This window comes from Podarcis pityusensis (assembly GCF_964106645.2).
Source record: "Podarcis pityusensis genome assembly, chromosome: 3".
Lineage (NCBI taxonomy): Eukaryota > Metazoa > Chordata > Lepidosauria > Squamata > Lacertidae > Podarcis > Podarcis pityusensis.
This window is the reverse complement of record NC_138026.1, coordinates 98,842,497-98,859,383: the sequence shown is the minus strand read 5'-3', so window position 1 is coordinate 98,859,383 and position 16,887 is coordinate 98,842,497. Positions and strand designations below refer to the sequence as shown.

At 43.6% G+C, this 16,887-nt stretch overlaps 1 protein-coding gene across 6 annotated transcripts in view; it reads left to right on the top strand.

The window, feature by feature from the left end:
• HHAT (hedgehog acyltransferase) overlaps nucleotides 1-16,887 on the top strand; it is a 202,085-nt gene that overhangs the window by 53,911 nt on the left and 131,287 nt on the right. For all 6 annotated transcript variants that reach the window (XM_081000545.1, XM_081000543.1, XM_081000544.1 and 3 more), the window contains one exon: nucleotides 12,643-12,678. In XM_081000545.1, coding sequence (XP_080856671.1) covers nucleotides 12,643-12,678 — 36 coding nt within the window. The remainder of the gene's footprint in view (nucleotides 1-12,642; nucleotides 12,679-16,887) is intronic.

The following is a 16,887-nucleotide window of genomic DNA, read 5'->3' as shown; positions in this document are numbered from 1 at the left end:
TTTCTGTGGTTTTCCCCATGGGAGAGAAAGCAACTCAGAGGTGGGGGGGGGGGGACAGAGGGAAATAAATAAGTCTCCTCTCTCCACCCACCCTTCCTCTGTTCTGGCTTTTAGTCTGCTTGGGCGGATTTCCAGAAACACCATGAACAAATCACTAATATGGAGTTCCTTGTAGTCTGAGCCTGAGTTGACCTAATGAGTCTTGTTCCTCCCACGCCAAAATACACACAACCTTTTACTTGGAGAATATAATTTTTTATTCTGTTCTGAAGTACTCACAAGTGTATTAGAACATCAAAGTTGTTAATCCTATATAGCGCGAAAACTGGCATTGTTGAAGTTTTCGAAATCCCTAAAGACAGCTCCCTCCAGGCTCATGGCGATTAAGAGATTTATCCAGCTAGAGGCAGAAGTGTTTAATAAATTGGAAGGCATTTGCATTGCTGTTTTGGCTCTGAGTAGCTTCACATTTCGATGCTCAACTGCAATCAGTTTGGACAGGGATCCTCTTCACGGGAGTGGAGAGCATGTTGGGATTGAAATTCTAGCAGGTTTGTGGGGACCTTTGTCACTGATTCTGAATACAAACAAAAGGGGAACTGATGGAAGTTGGTAGTTGTGGTGGTGCTTGGGTTTGAACTGAAGCAGGTAGAGTATATCTAGTGCCTGAGAGCCATATTCCCCTCTGGGCAATCTTCCAAGGGCCACATGTCAGTGGTGGAAAGAACCAGTGGCAAATGTCTGTACAGTAGTCTAGTTTCTCCTCTCCCTGTCAGGCACATCTTGACAGGCAATTTCAGATTTCAGTGGTACACTCAAGCTAGGCAAAAACATTTATTTATTTATTTATTTATTTATTTATTGAACTTATTAGTTGTAGGTCTTCAGGTGACTTACACTGAGGAACATATACATAATTGCATTATAGAACAGAAAAGGAAAGTAGTAGAAATGTTAACATAGCATACTCGTGTGTGTGTGTGTAAAACCGTACCCTGCCAACAGCAATAACAATATTGGCAGCACGGTAACAAAAAAAAACCCTTCTACCCCCACCCTCTAGCCAGTGGAGAAAAATAAGAACTTGAGCACCAACACATACCCCTCCCTAGCTCAGAAATCCTTAACCCAAAAAAGTCAGCCACATCAACCCAGTTTTTGTTTGTAGCTTCCTCTGTAGTGGTTCCCTTGCTGGAGGTCAATAACAACATGGTAATATATAAGTAAACATTTATTTTGCATGTGCAAAGTGGCGACCCCAATGCAGAAGTCACTACAAAGGATACAAAGGCAACACAAGCATAGATACAGCAGTGTAAACTTTATCATACTCACCCCTTTGTTACACAGCCATAAAGCCTCGTTTTAGCCACTAACCAATTAGCAGTTTACACTTTTTCACATGCACAGTCAATCCCCTGTGTTGCTACCTTATTTTCAGGCATCAGCTATGCACAGTGGTTAATCTGCAGCTCTCCTTGAAGACCCTACAGCAGGGGTGTCAAACTCAAATTCATCGGGGGCCGCATCAGCAGTTTGGTCACCCTCAAAGGGCCGGTTGTATCTGTAGGACTATGTAAAGGACATGTAAAGTGGAGGTTTCCTGTGTAGAATGGCCGGCGCCGCTAGAGGGCAGACATTCTCTGGCTTGTAGGCTGCTGCGCATGCGCTGAAGAGGCAGCTTTCTTGTGTCCAAAAAAAAAAAAAAGCGAGAATAAAAGGTGAAGGCCGGTGGTGGCTACATGGGCCACATGACGAGGTCTGGCGGGCCGGATTCGGCCCGCGGACCTTGTGTTTGACACCCGTACTCTATTTTTCTAGAAAAAAAGCACTGCGTAGTATCATAAAATTGTAGAGTTGGAAGGGACCACAAGGGCCATCTAGTCCAACCCTCTGCAATGCAGGAATCTTTTGTCCAATGAGGGTCGCAAACCCATGACCCTAAGATTAAGTCTTATGCACAACTGACTGAACTATGATTTGGGTAGCAACATTGAAGGTGTATTTCCAAAAACCAGATAGAAGTGGAATGTAGACACATATTAAAAAAAACTTTTTTTTTTTAAAAGAAAAGTTTTGAAAAATATATTGAATTTTCCATAAGCTCACCATCACCATCTAGTGTCACGTTTGTATAATGTGCTTAAATCACACTTAAAATGTTATATGTGCAACAGTATAGCTGAGTGCAGACAGGCCTCAGCGTCCCCATACCATGGCAAATGATCCCACCACCCCATAGTAAAGGAATAATTGCTAATCCTGTGGAAAGTAGCAGAGGATTTTGTATTGCTGCATCAGCACTGGGGCTGTGTTGCTCTAGACCTATTTTAAGAATGCTTTGCAAAAGGTGGAAAATAAGCACCTTAACCCTTCTAACATTCTGCTAATGTGAGGGTTGCAGTGCCTGGCACGATTTGCTTTGCACAGCACACCTAATTCTGACTTGCATCCCATCTGCAGCCATCTTCGTTCCCTGATAGCTAACCAAACAGCCATTTCTTTACCCCCCCCCCCCCCGGGAGTTATTCAGCAGCTGAAGCTTGAAAGGAAAGGAAGGGCAAAGACAAGCTGACACTTCCTTCTCCCTTCCTCCATGTGTCGGTTTCAGAAAGGCACCACTCTGACGTTTCCCGTCTTCTGATTTTCTGTGTGGTGGGAATATTCCACCCCCCACCCCTCGCACTGTCTTTAAATTAAAGGAAGGAATCCAAGCAGCTGAATCAAGTAAATATTTCAAACTAATTGAGGGCATTAGAATCCTGCTGACTCCTCCCCATAGGAGCAGGCTTTTCATTAAAGCCAGTTTTAATGTTGCAAAGCTCTTCCAAACCTAGCTGTTCCACATCCCGTTCCTCTTCAAAGAGTGGATGGTCCCTGAAGGTTCCTTTTGTCAAGCAGGCCTGGGTTTGAAAGAGACACCCGTGGTGCTGAGATATTCTAGTTTCAGGGGCTCAGTCCATCAGTGAGTAAGTGGCTGCTTTTGAAATCCAAACTTAAAAGCCTAGATGGTCCCTACTTGGGGGAACTGAATGAACTATCAGTTTAAACAGCCTCGGAAATGGCATGCATATTCTTGCAACCCTACATAAAACATCTATCAGTCCTCACTAAACAGATTCTCTCACATGTTTTGGCTTTGCTGCCTAGTTCTGATGGTGCATCTGCATCTCATGTGCCTATCCTTGTGGTCCAAATCCAGTCTCCCAAACTCCTTATATGTACAATAGTCATGTGTCCTCTGTTTGAAGGACTGCCTGGTCCAAGTTCTGTTGTTGTTAGCATCCCTCTGTCTTGAGAGACAATAGGGTGCACCTCCAGGGATGAAGTCAAACCACAGCATTAGCAGCCGAAGTGACCTCTCCGTTGCCCAGACGACAAGACCCTCCTTCTTGGCCTCACTGGTGTGGTCCAAAGGAAAACAGGGAAACAGGAAAACATGTTTGACACCAACTTGGTTGCAGGAGTTGCAACACCCAACCGCCTTAGGGACTCCACTCCGGATTTGTGTAGGGCTTTGTGCTGGGCCCAGGGGTTAACCTTAGCCACACGGTCCAGGTCTGGTCCCGAATCCAAGGATTCCGCAAGGCAGGGAATCCAACAGGGCCAAGGCAGGAAACTGAGCTAGGTTGAGCACAAGGTCTCAGGCAGGTTCCAGCAAGCAGCAATGTTGCTCCCGCAACCTGGGGCAGGGTCCAGCAGCCTTTTATCTCTGACAGGGTAATGGCCGGTCCTGATCCCCCAGTGACTCACCTCCCTGTCTGTTCGACTCTGTTCGACTTCTGAGGTACCACTGTACTTTTTTCTGTAGTGCATAGCTATGGCACTTGATCCCGCAGGAGGCAGCGATGGCCACCAACTTGGATGGTTGTACAAGAGGATTAGACAAATTCATGAAGGAGAAGGCTGTTGAGAGCTACTAGCCATGATGGCTTCTGAATACCAGTTTTGGGAAACCACAGCAGGAGAGAAGGCTCTTGTGTGCGAATCCTGATTGCTGGTTTCCCTGCAGGCATTTATTAGAGTTCAGGGACACATTTCAGCCACTCAGAAGCACACAGGGGGTGAAGCAGGACCAGTTAGTGGGCACAACCTGGAAAAAGGAGTGTGACCTGAGTTTCGAGGATCAGGTAGTGAGGCCTGGAGAACCGAATCTGACCCCCATACCTGATGTTCCTCATCCATTCTGTACCCTTTTACTCTATGTTCCCCTGCCAACTGAAGTTCAACTGGTGGCCATGCCAAACGGGGAGTTGCAGAGTTGCGGCATCAGTCTCCTGGGATGCCCTACTGATAGAAGAAGGAGTTGCTTTCTGGCTGCTCCTAAAAATATGGCATTTTAATGTCAGCTTTTGCTGGTGGCTAATAGCTTGCGCTGTTGCGTGCTGTGCTAATGGCTTCGAGTTCTTATTTATCTGAGGTGCATATGTGTGGATAACTGGTGCATTGTTGTTGTCTTTTGTTACCACTTTTGTGTTTTGTTTGTTACCGCTTTTCTTATACGGTATCTGGGATTATGCTTAACTTTTTAAAAATATTGTTGGCCAACACTGCTCACTGATTGATTGACTGAGTGCTGTTGGCCTCTTTGAAGTTCCAGCAGTTGAATTCCATCTGCATTAGTACTACTTGAGTGGTATTAGGAAGGACTGTGCCTTCCTTCCTTCCAAAACAAATAAAACCACGGCATGAGTTTCTGGCCCCGTTGGAATGAATGGGCAAGGATCCCGCAGACTTCACTTATGCCAGAATTTCATGGCTAGTCTGTAACACTTGATTACTTACCTATTAAAGTGGCATTAAGGAGACCTTGCAAGTCTCGTAATGGGAAGTGTTTGGCTGAATGAGGTTTCTCAATCTTTATTCCATTCAGGGCAGATTTTTTCTTTCTTTTACAAATAGTGCCAGTGTGTTTTACTGGTTAAAATGTTGGAATGGGATTTGAAGGACTTACATTAAAATCCCCGGTCAACTGTGAAGCTCACTGGGCTTTAGCCCAGTCACTGTAGCTCTCAGACTAACATATCTCACAGAATTGTTCTGAGGATAAAAAGGGCAGGACCATATATACTACCTTGAACTGCTTGAAGGAAAGGCAGGGCATAAATTTCAGGTCACCTCACTTGGCTTATGTGGTGGTGCACAACTCTTCAATTTTAGGAATATGCCTAGCTGAAATACTGGTGTTTTTGGTTTTCGTGTGTGACAGTGGCATCTTCTGCAACATGGTGATGTTTTGTTTGCTACTTAGATCTATCCATCTTATTTCTCTCTGTTTCTCATTTTCTAATCTTAAATTCAGATCTCCACATTTCTGCAGCAATGTGCATTTTTAAAATTTTCGTCCTTATGAAAAGTTGTTATTTAAGGGTGAATTTATCCTAAGAAACACATTTTTTTAATATGCAGTTTGGACTAATGTACACATTTCTGCAAGCAATTTACCCTGGTATAATGCATTTTTTTTCATGTTTTTTCATGTTCATTTTTATACAAACTTCCCTCCTAATTAATGCATTTTTGTATACATTTTCTGAGTGGAGAACTGCATCGCAAAATTTGAAGAAGGGGACATTTGACCTGGTGGAGGCTAAGCCAGTTTTGTTTCCCAGTTAACAACTTGGCCTATCAGAAACATAATATAGTTTATACCTTACACTTAACGAGCTGCACGATACAGCAATAATGCTGCTAAGCCTACTTTCAAAGGGGCTGTGGTGATAAGGAATTGCATGGATGAAATGCAACTCTTGGGAAATGGCTTGAGGGCATCTGCGACACAGTTGGAGCTGACTCATCATTTCCTACGGCCATCTCATAAATGCAAACTAATCACAGTTTTGCACATGCTTTGACTTTCAGATGTGTATGTTATTGCTATTTCAGAGCAGGGTGGAAAGGGCTGTATTTTTTTATTTGCTGTTTGGCAATGTGTGTTTTTTTGTGGTTTTTTTTAATCAAATGGGTTATTGCTACCAGTAGAGCGTGGGTATTCTGCATGAGGGCGTTTGAGTCTCCCCCAGGTTTTGGGTTTATTTTTCATAGAATAATAGAGTTGGAAGAGACCACAAGGGCCATCGAGTCCAACCCCCTGCCAAGCAGGAAACACCATCAGAGCACTCCTGACATATGGTTGTCAAGCCTCTGCTTAAAGACCTCCAAAGAAGGAGACTCCACCACACTCCTTGGCAGCAAATTCCACTGTCAAACAGCTCTTACTGTCAGGAAGTTCTTCCTAATGTTTAGGTGGTATCTTCTTTCTTGAAGTTTAGATCCATTGCTCCGTGTCCGCTTCTCTGGAGCAGCAGAAAACAACCTTTCTCCCTCCTCTAGGTGACATCCTTTTATATATTTGCACATGGTTATCATATCACCCCTTAACCTCCTCTTCTCCAGGCTAAACATGCCCAGCTCCCTTAGCCGTTCCTCATAAGGCATCATTTCCAGGCCTTTGACCATTTTGGTTGCCCTCCTCTGGACACGTTCCAGTTTGTCAGTGTCCTTCTTGAACTGTGGTGCCCAGAACTGGACACAGTACTCCAGGTGAGGTCTGACCAGAGCAGAATACAGTGGCACTATTACTTCCCTTGATCTAGATGCTATACTCCTATTGATGCAGCCCAGAATTGCATTGGCTTTTTTAGCTGCCGCGTCACACTGTTGGCTCATGTCAAGTTTGTGGTCAACCAAGACTCCTAGATCCTTTTCACATGTACTGCTCTCAAGCCAGGTGTCACCCATCTTGTATTTGTGCCTCTCATTTTTTTTGCCCAAGTGCAATACTTTACATTTCTCCCTGTTAAAATTCATCTTGTTTGTTTTGGCCCAGTTCTCTAATCTGTCAAGGTCATTTTGAAGTGTGATCCTGTCCTCTGGGGTGTTAGCCACCCCTCCCAGTTTGGTGTCATCTGCAGATTTGATCAGGATGCCCTTGAGTCCATCATCCAAGTCGCTGATAAAGATGTTGAATAAGACTGGGCCCAAGACAGAACCCTGTGGCACCCCACTAGTCACTCTTCTCCAGGATGAAGAGGAACCATTGATGAGCACCCTTTGGGTTCGGTCAGTCAGCCAGTTACAAATCCACTGAGTGGTAGCATAGTCAAGGCCGCATTTTACCAGCTTCTTTACAAGAATATCATGGGGCACCTTGTCAAATGCCTTGCTGAAATCAAGGTAGGCTACATCCACTGCGTTCCCTTCATCTACCAGGCTTGTAATTCTGTCAAAAAACGAGATCAGGTTAGTCTGACATGACTCATTTTTCAGAAATCCATGCTGACTATTGGTGATCACAGCATTCCTTTCTAGGTGCTCACAGACTGTTTGCTTAATGATCTGCTCCAGAATCTTCCCTGGTATTGATGTCAGACTGACTGGGCGGTAATTATTTGGGTCCTCTCTTTTCCCCTTTTTGAAAATAGGGACAACATTTGCCCTCCTCCAGTCTGCCGGGACTTTGCCTGTTCTCCAGGAATTCTCAAAGATGACTGCCAGTGGTTCTGAGATCACATCTGCCAGTTCTTTTAATACTCTTGGATGCAGTTCATCTGGCCCTGGAGACTTGAATACATCTAGACTAGCCAAGTATTCTTGTACTATCTCCTTAGTTATTCTGGGCTGTGTTTCCTCTGCTGAATCATTTGCTCCAAATTCTTCAGGTCGGGCATTGTTTTCTTTATCGGAGAAGACGGAGGCAAAGAAGGCATTGAGGAGTTCAGCCCTTTCTGTGTCCCCTGTTTGCATTTCACCATCTTCTCCTCTGAGTGACCCCACTGTTTCTTTGTTCTTCCTTTTGCTACGAACATACCCATAAAAGCCATTTTTGTTGCTTTTAACCTCTCTAGCAAGCCTGAGTTCATTCTGTGCTTTAGCTTTTCTGACTTTGTGTCTACACGTGCTGGCTATTTGTTTGAATTCCTCTTTAGTGGTTCCCCCCTTTTCCATTTTTTGTACACATCCTTTTTTAATCTTAACTCAGTTAAAAGTTCTTTAGATAGCCACCCTGGCTTCTTTAGGCACCTTCCATGTTTCCGTCTCATTGGTATTGCCTGAAGTTGTGCTTTTACTATCTCCCTCTTAACAAACTCCCAGCCATCATGAACTCCCTTTCCTTTTAGTATTACTGTCCATGGGATCTCACCCAGCACTTCCCTAAGTTTTATGAAGTCGGCTTTCTTAAAGTCAAGAAATTGAGTCCTAGTATGCTTGGCTGCTCCTTTCCGCTGTATAGTAAACTTCAGAAGAGCATGATCACTCGCGCCTAATGGTCCTTCCACTTCTACCCCACTAACCAGGTCATCAACATTGGTTAGGACCAGCTCTAAAATGGTTGTTCCTCTTGTTGCTTCTCCCACTTTCTGGACAATGAAGTTGTCTGCAAGGCCAGTGAGGAATCTGTTTGACCTTATGCTCTTAGCTGAGTTTGACATCCAACAAATATCCGGGTAATTGAAGTCCCCCATTACTACTATCCCCCTTCCTTTTGCATGCTTGGCCATCTGTTCCAGGAAGGCATCATCTGTGTCCTCTGTTTGGCTTGGGGATCTATAGTAAACTCCCACAATGAGGTCACTGTTATTCTTCTCTCCCTTAATTTTGACCCAAATGCTCTCACTTTGGCTTTGAGGTTCTAAATCTTGGATCTCTTCACAGGTATACACATCCCTGACATATAACGCCACTCCTCCTCCTTTCTTGTCTGGTCTGTTTCTCTGAAATAGATTGTATCCCTCCATTATTACATTCCAATCGTGGGACTTATCCCACCAGGTTTCAGTGATGCCTATTATGTCATATTTAGTTTGCTGTACCAAGAGCTCAAGCTCATCTTGTTTATTTCCCATGCTTTGCGCATTAGTGTACAGACATTGAAGTCCATTAATCATTCCCCCGTGTCTCTTATTTAAGGATTTTTTCCTCCCACCACTAGGTCTGCGTGCTGTTTGCTCCATTTGGTCTATGACATTTGGATGATCATCTTCATCAATTGATAGACTCCTACCTTCAGGAGCACTGTCTCCCTCCCCTACATTAGTCAGCTTAAAGCCCTCCTGATGAGGTTTCTGAGATTTTTGGCAAAAACATTCCTCCCAACCGTTGTGAGGTGCAGCCCATCGCTTGCCAGAAGTCCATCTTCAAGAAACTGCAGTCCGTGATCTAAGAATCCAAACCGTTCCTGTTTACACCATTTGCGAAGCCAGCTGTTCACTTCCACTATTTTTCCCTCTCTCCCTGGGCCACGTCGTTCAACTGGGAGGACAGATGAGATGACAATTTGTGCATTTAATTGCTTCAATTTCCTGCCCAGAGCCTCGTAGTCTCTTTTGATCTTCTGGAGGCTATTGCTTGCAGTGTCATTGGTTCCCACATGAACCAAGAGGAAGGGGTATTTGTCAGTGGGTTTTATGATTCCTTGCAGTCGTTCAGTTACATCTTGGATCTTAGCCCCGGGGAGACAGCACACTTCCCGAGACATCTTGTCAGGCCCACAGATCACTGCTTCTGTTCCCCTCAGTAGGGAATCCCCCTATCACCACTACACACCTCCTCTTAGGTTTGGTCGGGGTTCTTCCGTGAGCTGTCCGTTCCAAGGTCGCCTGCACATTCCCTGAGGACTGACTTTGCTGCTCGTCTTCATATACCTGATCGACTGTAATGAGGGAGAGATCCTCAAATGGAGTCTGCTCTTCGTCTTCGTCTTTTTGTATGTGGAGATTTGTGTACGACTGTGTGCTGAATACCAATGCGGAAGTGGCATGCTAAGGAGAAACAGCAGGCTTTTGAAATAACTGCCAACAGCCCTCAAGAAGAGTGAAGTATCCTCTTGGGCAGGCTTCGCCAATCTGGTGCCCTCCAGATGTTTTGGACCGCAGCTGTGTTGGCTCAGGCTGATGGGAACTGTAGTCCAAAACAGGGCACTAGATAATAAAATAATAGAATCATAAAGGGACCCCCAAGGTAAGGTTACCAGATTTTCTTCAAAGAATCTGGGGACACTTTTTTTTTGGAAAAGAGAAAAAAAGTTATTTTTCAAAAATCATTTTTTTTTTTTTTTAAAAAGAAAGAAGTAATATCTTCTCTTTTGGGTCTCCTCTGTTATGTGGCCTTCCTCTGGGCCCCGGCCTGATCGCTTGGTGCGCTATCTGCCATGGAGTAGGCTCGGGTCGAGCCTGGACTAGGCCACGTGTCCTTGCCCTCCTGGTGTTCTACCTCTCTTCCTCAGCGGCGGCGGCAGCAGCACAGCAAGGTCGGGGCTCCCCTCTTTTTTCTCCTTCCTCTTTCTCTCTCTTCCTTCTCCTTCTCCTTTCCTCCTTCTCCCTGCGTTGGCTCCAGGGTTTTTACTGGCCCTGGAGCGCTGCTGGGCAGTCTGCCAGGTGGCCAGGCGCTCTCGCTCTTGGCTCGGTTTGGGTCATGGGGGGGGTGGTGTCAGCGGTTCCCCCAGTTGACGTGCCGGGCATCCCCAGTTTCCCCTCGGCAGCGGCAGTCTCAGCAGGCTGGAGCCAGCCTGGTAGTGCAGTTTGCTCTGGCTGCCTTCAGGAGCTGCTCGCTGCTGTGGCACCCACCATTTTGCCTCGCCGGAAGTCCCCATATGATGTATCTTGTGCCGTTGAACCAATCACGCAACATTCCTACCCTACTAATAAATCTACAACACTTAAAATATAAATCCAGGGACATTAAATGAAATCCGGGGACATCCTGGGAACGGATTTTGTCCGGGGATAGATTTGTAAATCCAGTGACTGTCCCCGGGAAACAGGGACATCTGGTTACCATACCCCAAGGGCCACCCCTTCGATACGATACGATATCTTTATTGTCATTGTCCCTTGCGGAACAATGAAATTGAAAACTAAATAAAACTACATAAAAACTACATAAAACTACCACAAAACTACATAAAACTACATAAAAACTACATAAAACTATATCAAAACTACATAAAACATTCAAAACCCCCTAAAAACTCTAAAGCCCCATTTTAAAACACACTATACTACAGAAACCTCTTATGCTGCGTTTAGAACCAGAATTTCATTAGCGTAGAAACTGTTTTTCAGGCGGCTAGTCCTGGCCTTTATAACCCTATACCTTCTTCCAGAAGGCAGAAGCTGAAAGAGATCATTTCCGGGGTGCGTACTATCATGTGCTATCTCTGCCGCTTTCTTATGGCACCTGGCAGCATAGATTTGATCTAAGGTGGGAAGAGTGCACCCAATTATTCTCTCTGCAGTCTTTACAACCCTGGATAGCATTGTTTTTCCCCTGGCCGTGCAGCTCCCAAACCACACGCACAGACCATAAGTTAGTACGCTCTCTACAGTGCAATGGTAGAATGCCATCAACAGGTCCTTTGAGAGATTGTTTTTCCGGAGGATTCTCAGAAAATATAACCTCTGCTGTGCTCTCTTCACCAGGTCTTTGCTGTTCTCTCCCCAGGTTAGGTCGTCTCTCAACTCCATTCCCAGAAATCGAAAAACTGAGACCTGTTCCACGCACTTCCCCTCAATAATAAGTGGCTGAATATTCAATTTACATTTCCTAAAGTCCACAATGATCTCTTTTGTTTTCTTTAAGTTAAGCAGTAAGTTGTTTTTCCTGCACCACTCCCCCAACTGCTCAACTTCCTTCCTATAGGCCGTCTCCCCCTCTCCAGCCGTAATTAAACCAACCACTGTTGTATCATCTGCGAACTTAATGATCTTATTAGTGGGGTATTTGGGGGCACAGTCAGGAATCACAGGTAAAGAATCCCTGATGGATAGTTTTAAATCACTGCTGGAAGGCCCTGCTCCCTAATCCGAAGAGTTTCACCCAGAGGATGACCTCTTTGAAGGCGAAAAGACGCAGCCCAGTGTTTGAGATTTGGAGAGGGGGAAGCAATGCTGAGGCTTCTATTCCCCGCTCCTCCACATGCAGCTGCTGAGTGACCTTGGGCCAGTCACACTTCTCTGAAGTCTCTCAGCCTCACTCACCTCACAGAGTGTTTGTTGTGGGGGAGGAAGGGAAGGGAGAATGTTAGCTGCTTTGAGACTCCTGAAAGGGAGTGAAAGGCGGGATATCAAATCCAAACTCCTCTTCTTCTTCCCGGTAGAAGGCCCAGAGCTCAGTTGGATTTCAAGCTGTGTACATCAAAACAGGTCACCTGTTGTCACTCTGACATCAGGTGATTGCCCCGATTGTCTGTCAAACTTGACCCACAGCATATGGGGGAGACAAAAACCCCTCGCACTGGCAGGATCCTATTGTAGGGCCTTTCACATCTGTAGGGTACAAAAATAGGTTTTTTTCAGCTTCCTCTTGTAATAGTTGCTTTAACGCAATCATTGCAATTGTTCTTTTTTGCACTTTCCCCTGATTCGAATCCATCCTTCTTTCTGCACAGAAGTGTACAGAAGTGGATACAGTATTGTGTGCTTGATTAGACCTGCAACGCCTCTTGTTGATGGAAGTGGAACTCGTAGGACTCTTCTCAGAAAGTGCCCACCCGCCTCTCCTCTGAAAATATTGCTTCTGTAGTCTTCTGCATTTATTAGCCTGAATCCCCCCCTTTTGCTTATTCCCTAAAAAGCTTTTGATTCCACTTTCTAATATAGTACACTTGCATATTAAAATATTTTCTTTCTTCTTTTTTTACAGAAGTTTTGATGTTGGACTGCACACATTTCTCGTCAGGTAAGTCAATATTTATTATTTGCCGCTGGATTCTGTTGTATATCAAAGTCATTTCAAGATAATTTTCCAAACTCTGTGTTGGCAAACCTTCTGAGGAAGTCCGCCCACTGACAACAGTTATACACTGTTGGATCACCTTATATTATGTGACTTTAAACAACCAGCTGCCATTGGTGGTATGGCTTCATCATACCACCTCTGATGGTTTATTGTTCATAGATATGCATTCTAAAGTGATCCAACAATGTGTGTGTGTGTGTGTGTGTGTGTGTGTGTTTGTCAGTTTCCTCCCTTAACAAATTAGGACATCACATCAAGAAACATGCAGGTGATTTTTCAGTGCTGTTTGAAAACAGGACCTGATTATAACCTACAACTTCGACTACCAGAGAGCAAATTAAATTGAAAGGACTCCTAATGATTCTCACAGTAAGGTTTGTTTATTTATTTGAAGATCTTGGCAGAGAGAATGATTTCCTTTCAGAGGCCGAATGTTTAAATAACATTTGGAAAACCAACAGCAAAATATCTTGTTAGTTTTTCAAAAAGTAGGCAAAAAAATCCTACAACCATGACCAAAGATGCACCATAGTTTATCAAATTTTGGAGTAATGGAAATACTTTTTATTATTATAATACAGTAAGTTTATTCATTCATTCAGTCATTTAATGAATTGCCTTTCTCACCCTACAACCAAAAATACAGAAAACAACAAAAGATACATTTTGAAAACAATATGGATAAATGCAGATACCTAAAAGAAAAAGAATCCCATCCAGCTGAAAAAAAAGTTAACAAAAATATATATGTGTGTACCTGTGGCAGGTACCTGGCAGAAAGATATCACAGGCTGTTACTCTGCTATTTTTTGTTTTGCAACTATTTAGGATCCTCACTTGACTGAGGTGAAGAGGGTATATATTTTTGCTTTCTGCTAATGGAAAAATAGATAGGTGATTTGCAGTCTTGCTTCTCTGTGCTTTATTAAGATTAGACATGCATGATAATGGGATTTGTGAGAATATTTTCATCAGAAAAGAGAAGCTACTTCATTCTTTCCAGGTTTTGCAAAGCCAGTTTATGATGTCGGTGTGACTGCTGTGCTTTTTTGGAAATTCATAAGCTTCTGCGTCTTTTTTTTTTTTTTTAATAAAAAAAATCCACTGGAAATGAGTTCTTGAATATGTGAGATTATTTGCTCCTGTGATGCAAAAGTCTGCCTCCTCTGAGGTTTCAGTGTGCTATGGCTGAGGAAGAAAAAAACAACTAGTGCCAGGGGATGTTATATGTTTGGGGTGACAGGTAGTATTTTTATCTGTTCAGACAGGGGTGAGTGGTGGGTGTCCGATCCTGGTATCCAGTAAAATGTGGTCATATTTAATGGTGTGTGTAAGAGACACCAAGGCAGTGGAAACTAAGCAGCAAGAGAAAATAGTCTCATGCACTGAAGATCGATCTATCATCTATCAAGAGATTGTTATGAAATTAAAATAACAAGAAATATAATGCTTTTGGAGGGCTATTTACTGAGATCTTTCACAGACAACAGAAGAGGTACTAGTGGGTAGCTTTCTCATTGGTTTGATGTGGATGACATGCTCTTTCTTACTCAGGCAAACCTGTTTATGACTTTTAGCTCTAAACACAATGGCAATAGGAACATAGGAAGCTGCCTTGTACTGAATCAAACTATTAGTCCATCTAGCTCAGTATTTTTCTAAACTGACTGGCAGCAGCCCTTCAGAATTTCAAACGAGGCATCTCTCCCTGCTCTACTTGGAGATGCCTGGGATTGAACCTGAAGCCTACTATTACTACTACTACTACTACTACTACTACTACTACATTATTTATATTCCACCCATCTGGCTGGGTTTCCCCAGCCACTCTGGGCAGCTCCCAACAGAATATTATTGATAATAATAAAGCGATAAAACATCAAACATTAAAAACTTCCCTAAACAGGGTTGCCTTCAGATGTCTTCTAAAAGTCAGATAGTAGTTTATTTCCTTGACATCTGAAGGGAGGGCGTTCCACAGGACGGGCGCCACTACCAAGAAGGCCCTCTGCCTGGTTCCCTGTAACTTTGCTTCTTTCAGTGAGGGAACCTCCAGAAGGCCCTCAGCGCTGGATCTCAGTGTCCGGGCAGAACAATGGTGGTTGAGACAATACACCTGCTCTTCCACAAAGCTGCAGCCATGTTTTCGTATCACAGTGAACCATAGTTAAGTGGTATATGAATGACCAGGGATACACCACACCACAGGGAGCCTTCAGTGCTCACATTTTCCTTCCCTGTATTCCTCCCTCATGGCTGAGAGAAAGAGTTCAGGAGGAGTCATTTCCTCTTTTTGCTCAACTTCAGTTTGTTATTTTCCAGACGTACAAATGGGTTAGTGTTAATTATGGTTTGTTTCGGACGAGCTAACTTGAAGACATTTTGCAGTTAATACTACCATGCTCTCACATGCGATTCATCAGTCCCATTGATCAGGACTGACAGCACATACCGCTTTTGAGATGGTATTTAATATTTTAGTGAATTGTTTGATTATGCCGTAACCATTCCAGTTCCTTATGAGGTCCACATCCACTTAGCTTCTGATATAATATCTGGTGATCCCAGTCCATTCTCTGGACCCAGTTGCTACTTGTTACTATGTTTACTTTTAGTTTAAGGATCATGGCATAGAATAGAGTGAGCTTTCATGTCTATTTTCTTCTTGTTATCTCTTTCAACATCAAAAGAAAAGAAAAAATTATGGGAAACTGTTTCGATGCAGCACCATCCTCTGTTTGTCCCATTCGAATGCAGCACCTGTGTGTAAAAGCAGAATTTGTCCTGCAAAAAAGAGTCTGTGTAGAGTTTTAGGTGCATTTTCTCCTTCTCCTCCCCGCAACTGCACTAAGGCCAGAAGATACAAAGGGAAGTGTGTTCCAGCCTAGTTATCCTTTGTTGTCATTCTTTGTGTTTGGGATTGGCACTCCCACAGGGTCCAGCCTATTCCAGTGCTGCCCAAATACTAACAGAATTTGGATAATGAACCATCTGTTGATTTGCTAAGTGCTTTGTGCCTGAAATTGGCAAAGGTAAGGGGGAGGAAACTGCTGGTTACCCAACACTGTCTACCCCTATTGAATCAGAAAAGTGGCATTGTGCAGCATAGTCAGTGAGTATAGTGTACAGTATATTTATGTTTGATTTTAAGGAGAAAGTGTACATGCTTTTCTCTCTTCCTTCACTATGTAGAAGGCTTCTCTATAGACTCTGAATTGAATTGGCTGAATTGAGACAATGGGAAATGAGTCACAGGCTTCATCTCTCTTTGCTCTCCTTTCTTCTTCTCTTCCCATGCATGGTTACTTGAAACCCTGGTTTGGAGGACTTGCTCAAACCATGGTTCAGAAGTAATGGCAAATTGTGGTTTGATTAAAAGAGGAAATCAAGACAGGAGGAGGAAGTAGTGTTTGGGCTGCGGGTGAGTGGTTCTGGAGTCCAGGAATTGGGCAGTCAACCTGTCCTGGATGGGATCACACTCCTCCTTTACCTTTGCCAGTTTCAGACATAAAGCAAACTTGATGGACAGCCACAGCTTGATTCTTGTTTCCAGTCCTGGTCTGAAGGGCAAACACAAAGCATTCGGTTTACTTTAGATCCAGGAAAAGAAGGGGACCTCTGTGTATATTGGGAAGACTGAGTGTGCGACCCAAGACTCGTTGATGGCTGGTTTATGTGGTGCTAAACTATGATTTGGCACTGTGTCTGTGTTCAATAACAATAGCAGAGATTTGCTCAGTGAAAGTTCTGTTGTGGTATTCTTGAAGCAAAGTGAATGTGAAAGCAAAGTCAATGTAAACTTGACCAGAACCCGGATGAGAGACCCACTAGGAGCTGCTCTGAGTTATCTGAAAAATAAAGAGGGGGATGGAAGTGAAATAAAAATATAAATGAAGCTGAGAAATATTTGAATTGCTAGCAGTGCAATTATGTTTTACTCTTCCTATATCTGTGAATGATCATAGATAAGTGGAACAGTTCTACTGTGTTAGAATGCATCATCTGAGATCATCCTGATTATAGAAAATTGGACTGGAAGATATGTGGTCCTTCCTGCTCTATAAGTATCACATTATTACAAATATCCTAAAGTGAAATTTCCACATACTGCAGGAATGTTGAGTTTAAATACAAATGATTTTTTTCTTA